At 37.8% G+C, this 13030-nt stretch overlaps 1 protein-coding gene across 1 annotated transcript in view; it reads right to left on the reverse strand.

The window, feature by feature from the left end:
- Positions 1 to 13030, reverse strand: part of si:dkey-233k19.3 (dynein heavy chain 11, axonemal) — a gene marked incomplete at its 5' end in the record, with an annotated part of 47261 nt that overhangs the window by 25776 nt on the left and 8455 nt on the right. The window contains 24 exon segments of the mRNA XM_014008736.1: positions 180 to 282; positions 551 to 716; positions 952 to 1156; positions 1741 to 1914; positions 3253 to 3384; positions 3460 to 3610; positions 3721 to 3869; positions 4120 to 4247; positions 5452 to 5584; positions 5664 to 5741; positions 5817 to 6011; positions 6081 to 6173; positions 6311 to 6449; positions 6536 to 6652; positions 6745 to 6890; positions 6976 to 7132; positions 7739 to 7899; positions 7983 to 8114; positions 9175 to 9408; positions 9488 to 9640; positions 10726 to 10852; positions 10934 to 11025; positions 11119 to 11343; positions 11874 to 11996. Coding sequence (XP_013864190.1) covers positions 180 to 282; positions 551 to 716; positions 952 to 1156; positions 1741 to 1914; positions 3253 to 3384; positions 3460 to 3610; positions 3721 to 3869; positions 4120 to 4247; positions 5452 to 5584; positions 5664 to 5741; positions 5817 to 6011; positions 6081 to 6173; positions 6311 to 6449; positions 6536 to 6652; positions 6745 to 6890; positions 6976 to 7132; positions 7739 to 7899; positions 7983 to 8114; positions 9175 to 9408; positions 9488 to 9640; positions 10726 to 10852; positions 10934 to 11025; positions 11119 to 11343; positions 11874 to 11996 — 3513 coding nt within the window.

A 13030-nucleotide genomic window follows, 5' to 3' on the forward strand; every position in this document is an offset into this window, starting at 1 on the left:
CCCCCCCCCCGTGCTGCCATTCAGGTGACTCCTAAAAGATTCATTGCCAAGAAGCATCGTTACAACAAAGAAATAATCTACCAAACATAAATGTCTTTACTTTTTGTGCTAAATTAATACATTAATGACCCTTTTGGGAAGATTTGTTTTAAATGGAGCAGTTTTATTGATAAACATACCTGTAACCTGGGGTTTATGATAAAGCTCCCAGCAGCTGGGTTCATACAGGCAACATACTGAGTGTTTTGTATTTCTTTTAAAGCCAGTTTTTGTCTGCAGTACCTACACCAAACAGAAAAGTTAGGATTTTGGTAAGAAAACAAACAAGCACTCAAAGCTATTATTGGCATGATTTGTAATTTATCCATTGATTATTGATTTTTTTACAGTTAACAGTGCAATCCGCCAGGATCTATCCATATGATTCTGTAAAAGGTCAGTTTTTTGTAATTTAGAGACGTTTTGTTGAAACCTCTACAGTGGTGAGATTAGAGGGGGAACGTATGATGCACATATTAATTTATTGGTTTGTGCTGATGAGCCTTCTCACCAGTGTCTATAATCCAAATGTTGGCGTATAAGTGCATGAGGTTGTACTGTTCCATAGCTGTCAACAGCTGGTATGTTCATGTCATCTATGAAGTAGACCAGCCTCTTGTTGCCTGGAGGAAAGTAGCTCCTGCCTGCTCTTTTCTCTAGCGATTGCTCGAGAATATCTGCAAACACAAAAAAGAAGCTCAACAAAAGCATACAAGGCTTGTAATATATAAATACAATATGAAAACGAGCACTGAAAATTTAGGTTTGTCTAATTAAAGTAAATTACTGAAAGCATTAGGGTAAAGTTTCTTATTCTTTGAATCTAATCATAGCCAGCAGATGGTGCTACGGTTGTCTTGATGTGCTACAGTGCACTATAGAATAACAAAAAAAAAAAAAAAGCCCAATCACCTTGCAACATGAGGGAGGTAGTGTAGTAGTTAAAGGGTACTTTTGAGGTTGTGTAACTATCTGGCAGAGAGTCCAACTTGTTCTTGACAAGTGCAGTCTTTCCCACTCCAGTATTTCCCACAAGCATCACCGGCTGTCTCCTCTCCAGCAACAAGTCCATGAAGTACCAAAGACGCACAGTTTCCACTGTGTGCACCAGAACAGCCTGCAATCACACAAACAGCGGGAAGACACAGAACAGAAACATACATGGTTATTATGGCTTTCTTTGAGTGTGATTTATTGACAGACATGTGTTCAGTGAATTGTATGTGATTTATAATTTCTTGGATTTCCTCAGAACACCACAACTATTCTGTCATAATAGCATCATTTGCTCAGAACAAAACCCCACTAATTATGGCTCAGCAAGAGCCTTTGGAGCATTCACAGCTGTACGCAGGAGCATAAAGAAAGACAAAAGAGCGTGGGTGATAGCTCAAGTCTTGTTGCTCATGCCTTCACCCCCACACACTGGTACACACTCTGGTAGATGGTAATCAGACACAGTGGTAAGCCTATCATCCATTCCGGCACCCCTGCCATATCCTCATGATGTGACTTTACCCTCTCTTATTATGTTCACTGAAGCATTCAAACATTTTTAATATCCTTGTATTGTTCATTTTTGGTTATTTTGCTTTTTGTGATTGTGATTATTAGTAAACACCTTTGAAAAAGTTTGCTTTACTTTCCTAGTGAACATTTCCTCGCAAACTTTTTTTTTTGTTATACTTTGCAAGTTCCTACCTGTAATGGTGTGGAAGTTTCCATTTCAAACTGTGGCACAGAATCAGCCCAGGGCAGAAAGCGTCTGCTTTGATGGTCAAGGTRGTAGTCAAACACTGTCCCTTGTGCTGGAAGCTTCACAGTCTTCATTTCTTTGGTCCACCACTGACTAAACTCAACTCGATAATCGTGTAACTAAACAAATAACCAAAAAGACAAAAGAATGGATCGATTTCTACATTTGCATCTGGACACAGACAAAACAAACAAGTTAAGAGGTTAAGATTAAATGATCCCTTATAGTCTAAACTATAAGTCATGTGAGGATGGGCTGTGTCATTAATCCCCCTATATTTGGATAAACCGTGATACAGAGCAGGGTCTCAGCTTAACTAGTTGAAAAACTTTCATATTACGTGTTGTATGAGTTTTCAGTACAGATCACACAAATAACAGATAAGTATAGTAAGACTCATGTTTAATATTTTGAGCTAGATTAACTGAATTTTAGATAGTCTTATATCATACTTTGTGAACAATTGCAGTCAAATACTTTAAACAGTTAGAGAATAAACAGCAGGGTAAAAACATGTAGAKCTGTTTTAAAGTGTCTGCAACATCAGAGATTTGTAATAAACATGAATGCATTTTTGGAAAGATATCATTGATAACCTGTAGCAAAACAAATTTCATGTYGCTGAGATGAACGGTTGTTAAGATATTTGCATGTGAAGAAACAGGAAGTGATGTCAAAGGGGAATGTCAGCATGTAAACAGAGCGTTGTTACAAAAGCTAACAACACAGACTGTTGAGAAGAATCTGATGTTTCTTTAGATTATTTTGAGTCGCTATCAAAGAGAGACGAAGAAGAGTTAAAGATTAAATAATTTTGTTTTAATAAACAAAGACCAGCAAGTTTATTTTATTATTGAGTTCCCCTTTGATGTCACTTCCTGTTTCACTTTGGCTGAGCCAAATTCAAAAGAAAGTATGCCAGTTATGTGACGAAATGGGTTAAGTTGTGTGTACTATGGCAATTTTCTTAAGTGTAAAGATGTTTTTTTTGACTTTTTGTATTTGAAGGATAGGCGTRTCACAGGGCCTTTTAGGGTCCTTCCTTGTTTACTGTGACATCATAACCGGGGTGTGCCCATGTGTTCATGTGATCGGCTGCCATTGTGTGTTTTTGTTTAGATATCTGGAGCCACACACATGCTCAGAGTGAAATGATGTCTTTACAAAAATAAATAAACATTTAACTGAGAACTTAATCAGTTTTCCGCGTTTCATACGGGCTTCCAATCGGAACAATTCATTACACTCATTTTTGTTTTGTTTATTAACAAAGCTCAAACAAAAAACTCAACTATTTAATTTCACTAAACTCTGCATGCAAGGTGTTTGACTTCTGAAAAATAAATTGCACAATTAAAGAATACATTATTATGAATATACTGGGATATAAAAAACAGGTCATTAATGACTAGATAAAAATCTAAATCTGTTGTGTTTTTCTAATTAAATATGAATACCTGATCCTGACAGAGTGCTCCACCGAAAGCCCAGATGCAAGCAAAGGTGAAATATGTCTCATAGATCTCACGTGGGGACTCAGCTGGAATGTTCTCTGGTGTTAGAAGGCAGTCCAGCAACGTGCAGAGTGTCTGCATGAGAAGATGGTTGTTGTCTTGAAATTTTCTGATAGTAAAACTAATTGAAAATGTTTGTGTGTCAAATACCTGCACCATRGAGTTCTCAGGGATTGGCGTAATTGTTTTGAATGTGTTTTTCATGCATTCCAAACAACGTGGAACATATTTTTCAAACAGTATTATCAGATGAGCCCTTTCTGTCTGACGTTCTCGTTGGTCAATCCAACTGGCAACAATCCTAAACAACAATCCAAGACACATAAGACAACACAAAAATCGGCCTCTTCCGATGTTTGAAATCATAAAAAATATAAAGTAGAGTTTGAAATAGGTTTCCATGTAACTCACGGGTTCCAGCCCAGGTCCTGCTGGTTAACGCAAAGTATTCCAGCTCTAGATACCGTGGCAGGAGTAGCCATCCTTAGGTGACTGATTTCAAAAACCAGTCTCATGGATGGGGTAAGTGGTATGCGCTCATTACTGGCAAGAGTCAGAACCTAAAAGGGATTAAAAAGCATTTTGTCTCCAGATATTCTGACATTTGAGGCATTAAACGATGAGTAAAAAAACGCCTTCAAATCCCATCAGTTTAGAAAAAAAAACTTGCTTCAGGCTGAAATGATTCATTGCTCTCAAAAAGAACCCCCTAGTACTTACACTTCAAGGAGGGGAAACAAGTAACATTTTTTTCTGCACATACCACCTTAGTTGCTCTGTGTAGTGTATGAGTGAACAGAAGGGAGGCACCTTGTTATCATCCATCACTGTGTTGAGCGATTCAATCCACATCGGATCAATGTCTCCATCCAACACAATCCACTTAGGCCCAGGGTGGGAGATGTTTGCCTGCTCTCGCATCAGCGAAGAAAGCAAACCTTGCACAGAAATTGAAGGATGTATGGAACAGAGATTCCACTAAGAGTAGAAATACTTTCATTTGTCATAATATAAGACAACTTGTTCTTTAAAAAACAATTTAAACACACATTAAGAGTCACAGACAATAGTATTTCCCATTTTCTTACTCTTTTGTTCTGTTCAGTACATTTTTGAGCTCTAATATTAGGGGTGCAACAATACATGTACCCGTATCGAACCATTCAATACAGTGCTTTTGGTTCAATACACACTTACATCGAACAATACAGATTTTTTAAATTTATTTTATGAACTTGCCTTCTGAAGATGCTCTGTGTTGAAGGATCAGGGGATCTGTGTTCAACTACTCTATCTAGGCTGTATTTTTGAGTGCAGATCCACTGATAAACTTGCTGTTTCAGCAANTAAAAGGGAATTTTAAAACTGATTATTAGGGGCGCAACAGTACATGTACCCATATTGAACCGTTCATTACAGTGCCTTAGGTTCAATACACACTTACATCGAACAATACAGATTTTTTAAATTTATTTTATGAACTTGTCTTCTGAAGATGCTCTGTGTTGAAGGATCAGGGGATCTGTGTTCAACTACTCTATCTAGGCTGTATTTTTGAGTGCAGATCCACTGAGAAAATTTGTTTAAATTTAATTTAAAAACGGTACTTTTGAGGTTAAACAAATGTTCATAAATAATTTCAATACATTACAAGTTAAAAAGGGCATGGAAATTTCTGTTATTTGCATCGAAAAAATATCGAACCGTGAGACTAAAGTATCGAACCGAACCGAATCGTGAATTTTCTGTATTGTTGCCCCCTATCTAATATGTGTGATCCATGTATCAAAATGCAGCTTAAAAAGGTAATTTTGACTAAATTTGACATAGTCCTCCGTTTAATGTGATGGATCACATAGAAGAAACATATATGCAGAAACTTGGGGTTTACAAAAATACTCTGTTAAGCTCAAATCACCTTCTCCTTCCAATGAACTCTAGCTGTGTATATCTGTTCTATGGATACATACATGATTCTAACAGAGGTTTTAGGTGATGTTGCAATGTGTTGAGGTTGTGTACAAAACTGACATTTGAATGTGTTTATGCTTTTAAATTCAGTGAGAAATGGTTTGAATTCTGTCTGCTAACAGTTGCCCTAATGTGTAGTTTTGGAGTTTTTTTTAAACCAGTTCTGTTTACCATCTTTCCACTCCCGAGTTGCAGGATGAATAAAACCAAACAGTTCGTCTCTGTCTATGGCCTTTGGATTGAGATCATTCCAGACTGGCCTCCTCTTCAAGTCTGCATGTGTTTTATGAAGCACTCTCAAGATCTGTTGAAGATATAAGCAAGCCACGTTTAGCATCCGTCACTAAATGTTATTTGCACAACTGTTTGCACAGAAATCCAACCTGGCTTTTCCCAGCCCCTGCACCTCCAACAACAAACACGGAGTGACGCACGGCCATGAGCTCCTCCAGCTGTACAACCTAACAAAAATAACAATGTTTACACAGGTTTGATTCATTTTGAGGCAGGTTTGTTTTCTCCACTTTATGTCAAACCTTGAGGATAAAGGTTTCCTCAGGCTGCAGTCCAAGCTTGAGCGTGGTTTCTTTGACGGCCTTCTCAAAATCACAGTCTCTTTCTCTCTCCACCTCCAGGCCTGGGAACAGGTCTCCAAGCAGTCCCAAGAAGACAGTGATGTCCTCAGTCGCAATTTTAGGCATGTTGAAGTCCCTCAGTGCACGCATCAACACCTGGAATGAACACACAAACTTACGAAGGAGAAACTCTCACCYAGAAGGTTACATGTTCTCATAAATCACCTGATCCTCTGGTTTAGTTTTGTTTCTTCTTCTCAGAGCACCAGCCAGAACCAGCACAGACTTTACAGCACGTAAACCCCAATCGTAGTGATCCTACAAGAAAAAAAGTCTTTGAGTCTAACCACATCATTTTTCATTATTGGTTTTTGTTTTGCAGTGTTGCTCAGATGTAACTGAAGCTTTAATTCATTTTAAAATATAATGGAAATACAAAGGGCTGTTTCACCAACCTGCTTTGAGAGCAATTCATTGCAGAGGTTGTATAAAGTAGTAAACTTCTTGGCTAACATCTTAGCACCACAAAAGCCCTCTGCCACCAGCATTATCTCACAAATAAGCTCTGTGTCCGGCACCACCATGGCACAAGGCCTAAAACAGAACACCAAATGCACTGAATGAGTTTCGTTATTTAAAAAAAATGATTAAAAAAAAGAATGCTACTGAGTCATTCCTACCTAAAAAGAGCCTTGAGGTTTTCAGGTAGCTCTGCTCTACCTGCATAGCCGGGGTTCATAGTGATGAAAATYCCAACTGATGGTTTTAAGACAATCTCTTGATTGAGAAAGAGGAACCTGTGAGGCGACAAACAAACTCAATTTGTGAACACACAGTTCTAGGATGAACCATTAGTGAACTATTTTTCATATTAGCTTCAACTACCCACTTTGTCTTTTTCGACCGAATTGCATCCTGAATGGTTTTCACCTGAACTGCAACAACTGAGAGAACATCCACAGGGATACGATTGAATTCATCAAAGCAGCCCCACGCTCCAGTCTGAGCCAGACCCTTGTAGATRTTTCCAATCGACTTAATATAAACAGAGGGTTTTTTGGTTTGTTAAAAAAGTTTAGCAACCAAATAATAAAGACAAATATATAAATAAAAATCTAACCTTGTAGTCCATCTGTTCAGAACAGTTGAAAATGTACACCATGACACCCATGGCCTTGCCGAGATCTTTTGTGGTCTCAGTTTTCCCAGTTCCAGCTGGGCCTGATGGKGCTCCGCTCATGGTCAGGTGGAGTGACTGAGTCAAGGTGATGTAGCATCTAACAAACAGCAAACAAACAGAAACAGGAGTGAGCAGTCTTGTATTCATWTATGCTGTAAACTTGATAATTTAATTCAGATTGACAACTACACTGCAAAAACTGTCCACCTAACCAAGTTTTAAAATCTTATATCCAGACAAAAAAAGTCTTTTTGATCTCATTTTGAGACTGATTTACTAAACAAGAAATGATTGTGTAAGAATAATAATCTTGTTTTCAGAATGTGTAAGATTATTTGTCTTGTTAGTCTGAAAATTTGACTCAAATTAAGTCAAAAAGTTCTGCCAATGGAGTAAGAAAATTTTACTTGGTAAGATTCATGAAATACTTGATTTGACTAACTTTTTTCTTATTTCAAGAATCTTACCAAGTAAAATTTTCTTACTCCATTGGCAGAAAATTTTGACTTAATTTGAGTCAAATTTTCAGACTAACAAGACAAATAATCTTACACATTCTGAAAACAAGATTATTATTCTTACACAGTCAGTTCTTGTTTAGTAAATCAGTCTCAAAACAAGATCAAAAAGACTTTTTGGCTGATATAAGGTTTTAAAACTTGGTAAAATGGACAGCTTTTGCAGTGTGATAAGCAGCTGTTACCGATCAGTGAGGGGGGTGATGACCAGGCGCGGCGTGTTTCCAACATACTCGTACGAGTAAYGAAACTGAGCATCACAGATGTTGACAAAGCAGTGGTGAAGCTGCTCGTTCCAGCTGTGCCGCAGCTGGGAGAGCCACTGGAATGACTGWGAGGTGGAAACCTATGAAAGCGCAACAGACATTAAACAATCATTTCAAATGAAGAAGTTTAACATGGTTATATAAAATCTATTTTTGACTGAACCTTTTGAGCAATGAGACTGGCAACAACRTCTCTAGCGTGGACATCAACGGTGCAGACAGTCATAATCTTCTGTCTGTCGCCTGGGCTCAACTCTCCCAGCAGCATGCCAACCAGTGAGTTGAGTTGAGTAATCTTTAGGCAAAATAAAACAGAAAAATTAACAATAAAATACAAATTTATGCAATAATTAATATTGCAACAATGTAACATTGTATTTATGCTAATTTTCAGGAGTATATTACATTAACTAGGTCAAGACTTTGTGTGTCACTCTTACAGTGTTAAAAGCGTTAAAATTTTAATCCACTAGCAGCACAAGAACATGGACCTATATAGTTCAAAGACAATGAAAAGTAGTCCTGTGTTCTTTTGACTCAAACATTTCTAGATATCATTTGTCTCTGGTGCTCTATGACAGCAGTTTCAATCAATGTAGGGTGGTGAGTTGGAGGAAGACACAGATTATTCAAACAGCAACCAAGGACATGTTAACCTTTTGTAGTGCTGATGAAACTGACAAGTGTGATGATACAACTGTGAGCATAAACCAAAATGAGGTTYCACAAGCTCAGCTTAGGTCATCGACTCTCAAGTGATTAAGATGTCATTATGGAAAATGTGGGAATAATAATGGGAAACAGACTCTCCATATGAATTAGAAATTAGTATAAACATTTACCTTTGAACATGTTCCCACCTGCGACAAATAACGGTTTTGTTTTGTTTTTTAAGTATTTGACAAATGTTTCCTCTGGTAAAAAATAATCCAAACAAATTGCAAAAGCTGGTAACTTCTTAAAAAAAAGAAAACATTGTGGGAMATGTGTTTTCTACATGCTTACTGAGACAGGGTATGGTTAGCTTTAGCCATGACATACATAAAATGCAAATGTCACTCAGCTATTAAAAAAATTGAAATATAAATTAAAATGATTATTTTAACGTTGTCTATTTTTATTCGGACACAACACTGGATCATCCTTTGAGTTAGAAGCCTTTTTGTTATGTTTGAATTATACAAAAGTGTCYTTAAATTTTTAATTATTAGGTACAACTAATAAACTACAACAAATTCAGGGAAAATGCCTAATCACTGAAAAGCAAGTGTTTGTGACAAACAATGAGTTTTCTTTTAGTACTTTACAAAGGCTTGTTTAATTAAAAACAATTAAATATTACCAACAACTCATACCTGTTTCTTGTTGTAGTCTTTCAGTGCTGACTCAAATCCTTCCTCCAGTTTTTGAAACACAAGCTCCATATCATTACTCCACCAGATTTGTGATCCAGTGAGAGCCACTTGAGCTGGGAATTCAAGGATCCACTGCTCTCTGGGTCTGTCCTCATACACAGACACAGCTTCAAACAAGTGACCTCGGACAGATTCCTTCATGGACTCCTCAAGGGAAGCAAGCCACGTCTCCACCTGAAAACAAGGATTTTTACCACTGACTTGGTCATTTTTTGAAGCGTGACAGCTTACATTCTTGTGAAAATGATCTTACCGGCCCATGACAGAAACATTCATTCTGAAACGGGACATATTCTTTCTCCTTGCTGTACATTCCTACAGCACGTGTGCGRTTATGCAACTGCTCACTTTTGGCAAACTCTAGGTCTGACAAGTTGTCAAAAAGTTTTGACAGATGGACAGTTACCTAAGAAAGAACAATCATTACAAACTGTCTGTGATGGAAGATCTATTAGGCACAACAATAGTAATAATCAGTGTTGTTTTTGACTGCCATTTTAACTTTAGTCTTTAGTCTTTTGAACAAAAACAATTCTTAGTTTCAGTCAGTTTTAGTCATTTCTATATTTAATGGTTTTAGTCCAGTTTTAGTCGATGAAAGCTTAAAAAATTGTTTAGTTTTAGTCTTAAAAAGACAACATATTAGTCTTTACAAACTAATTCGAGAAATTTGTGTTAACATTTGTGAATTTGTGTTACTCTACAAATGCCCAAAACAAAAACATTCTCACTTTRTGGCTTTATTTATCAGAATTTGCTAAAGTGCAATGAACATACAAAATATACATGTCCAATATTATAAGCAATAAAGAGAAACACACATGTTCAACTCAAATTTGTCAGCCAGGACGATGAAGATGCATCGTATTTATAAAAACAGACATCATGCAGTCCTAAACTTAGTAGACTATTAAACTTGTGCAAACGAGTGTTTACATGCACCAGGCTTTTATTCAAAACAGAAGCACTGACGTGCAGTTGCTAACTCCCTCTGGCCAAAGGAAAAAAAAAAAAGAGTTTTACTTTCGTCATGAACGTAAACAAACAGCTTCTGAGCTCAGAATGGACCTGCGACAGCTTTTACTAATGGTGGAGACGTTACTCTCTGGTTAAGCTACAGGTGATGGACGGGCTTTTTTTTTGCGAAGCGGAACAGGCTGTTTGTCTTCCTTCTTTACCGAATGAGAGGAGGAAATGTTCTGTGCTGCTGTGTGTGTGCATGTGTGCAACAGCGCTGCTGTCCCTCCCTCCACTCTGCAATCTTAATGATTGACAGACCATCGACTAACATTTTCGTCCAGTCTCGTCTCCTCAACGAAAACTCACACACGTTTCGTCACGTCTTAGTCATTAAAGAGCTATGTTTATTTCGTTACCGTCTCGTTATCATCATGAAAAAAGGGGGCGTCAACGAAAATATTTCGTCATCGTTAACTAAAACAACACTGGTAATAATGCTCAGTAAAACAATCATGAAATTCTCCACATTACCTCCTGTGGACGACTCCATTTAGAGAGAATGTCCAACAAGTCTGAGGATGATATAAAGTAAAATCGGGGAAAAGCGATTCTCTTGGTTTCCAGATATTCAGCAAGAGCTTTTTCACATAAGGCCAGTCTGTCAGGAAAGAAATACAGGGACAATCATTAGCCCACTTATTTTTTCATTATTATTTTGTTGTTTAAAGTAAACATGAACCTTTTTTGCAAGTCCTCCAACTTCCCAAGCAGGTGTGGTTTGTTTGTGGCCTCAATGACATTTTTAGTCTTAGCACACTTTAACATTAACTCCTGAAAAAATTAAAATAATAAAATAAAATAAGCATAAAAATGGTAAAAACAGTGTATTTTGCATAATTACAAAACTGTTATGTGTTTACACACTTGGAATTCAGCATCTACTGCTTTGAATCTTTGTGTGTCTGCAGGAAGTTGTTGGTGAATGTCGTCAAAGCCTTTGAAGATGCTTTCAAGGTAGGCCCACGATCTTTGGACCTCCATCCAAACAATCAGCACAGAGTCTGCCACAGTCAGCTGCTTTTGTAGTTCCACTGCTTGCAGCAGGAAGTGATATACATGCTTGCTCTGAAAGACACTCTGRAGTTGAATCTTGAAGACAAAAAAAGGCAGAGCAATTACAGCTGATAAACTAAAAGACTTAGTTTGCTGTAAAACTCAAGCACACCACACTGCCACCCGACCACAAGCCAGGAGTGCGTGATATACTGATGTGACATCACGACATATATCAGTTTTTATCTCAAGACACATTCCACCTCATCAGCATGGCAACCCAACCGTTTTAACAAAGATGGAGCCACTAAAGTGGCAGGACTTCTAATTGCAGGCTGTAACCCTCCCACAYATCTGGTGTGCGTGTTCAAAGAGCAACACAGAGCAACAATGCCCCGAGTTTCCCAGCAGCTATAAATCCAAGCACTCAGTAAGGACCTCTTTACTCTCAACTGTGCTATTAGACAATCAAGCAGGACCACCTTCCTGCATTCTCATCTTAACATTTAACTATCTGTCCTTCAACCAGACAAATAATCTTGAGAACAAATTATTTTTTACAACCAATGTGCATTCTTCTCCGTGAGACCAGAAGCAAAGTTTAGGTGGTAAATCAGATCACCTACCTGATGATCCTCAAGTGTTTCAAGAAGCTCTTCATTGCATCTAAGCAGTGGCAAAGACGTCTGGTAATGTTCTTCATATGAAAGCTCCATCGACGTCCATGTTTGACTTATTTCTGTTACAACCTGAAACGAAGAGGAGGCATCATATTGATGAAAGTGTTGTAGTAGTAGTAGTAGTAAGTAAAACTTTTTTATATATAGATCACAAAGTGCTTCAGATGGAACAAAAAATACACAAAGCAAATGTAAACAAAATTAGATTTAAGAAGAGAAGTTTTTAGCTGGCCTTAAAAGAAGGTCACTGTGTCTGCTGATCTGAGAGTCAGAGGAAGGGAGTTCCAGAGTCTTGGAGCCACAGAAGAGAAGACTCTGTCTCCTTCAGTTTTCAGTTGTGTATGAGGAGTAATCAGCAGGTCTTAGTCCAACTACCTCGCTCATCACTGTGAGCTGTACGTCAAATCAGGCTGGTCATCTCTCRCAGCTCGCAGATTCACTCACTGGATTTCCTTCGTCTATTAGACCCTCCTGAACCTAGTCCCGTTATATCTTACCACCTTAATACAAATGTCACACAGTTAATATTCCCTGCGCTCCAACGATCGAGTCCTCCTGTCAGTTCCTCCTGTCAGAACTGAACTAGGGAAAAAAGCGTTCAGCTTCGCTGCCCCCTCAGCCTGGAACAACGTACAGACGGATCTAAAATTGTCAACACTTATCTCGCTTAGACCCTTCTTGTCGATCTTCACTGATAACATTAAAAAGAAGTTTGGTCCATGCAGATGTTTTCTTGTCTCTACTTGTACACTATAATTGTTAGTGCTGATTTCTCATCAGACTTCTCATTTGTTGAGTTTTTTTTCTTGTTTGAATTAGTAATCAACGTGTTTGCTTAATTAATGTCGCGCTAATCAACTGTAAAAAATTTAAATCATGATGCCGTAATTGGTAATTAGTTTGGTCTGTACATTTTAAATGACTAAATGTCTAAATCTGTTTTAAACAATTTGAGTTTTGAATTGTTGTACTTAAACCACAATGTAAATTTAAACTCTGATACACTGTGACGTGTTGTGCGGACCTCTTGACCAGGTCATCCTTGTAAAAGAGATGCTGATCTCAACGGGTTTTCTTCCTGGTTAAATAAAGGTGACTGATTG

Source organism: Austrofundulus limnaeus, unplaced genomic scaffold, assembly GCF_001266775.1.
Source record: "Austrofundulus limnaeus strain Quisiro unplaced genomic scaffold, Austrofundulus_limnaeus-1.0 Scaffold52, whole genome shotgun sequence".
In the NCBI taxonomy this organism is placed as follows: Eukaryota; Metazoa; Chordata; class Actinopteri; order Cyprinodontiformes; family Rivulidae; genus Austrofundulus; species Austrofundulus limnaeus.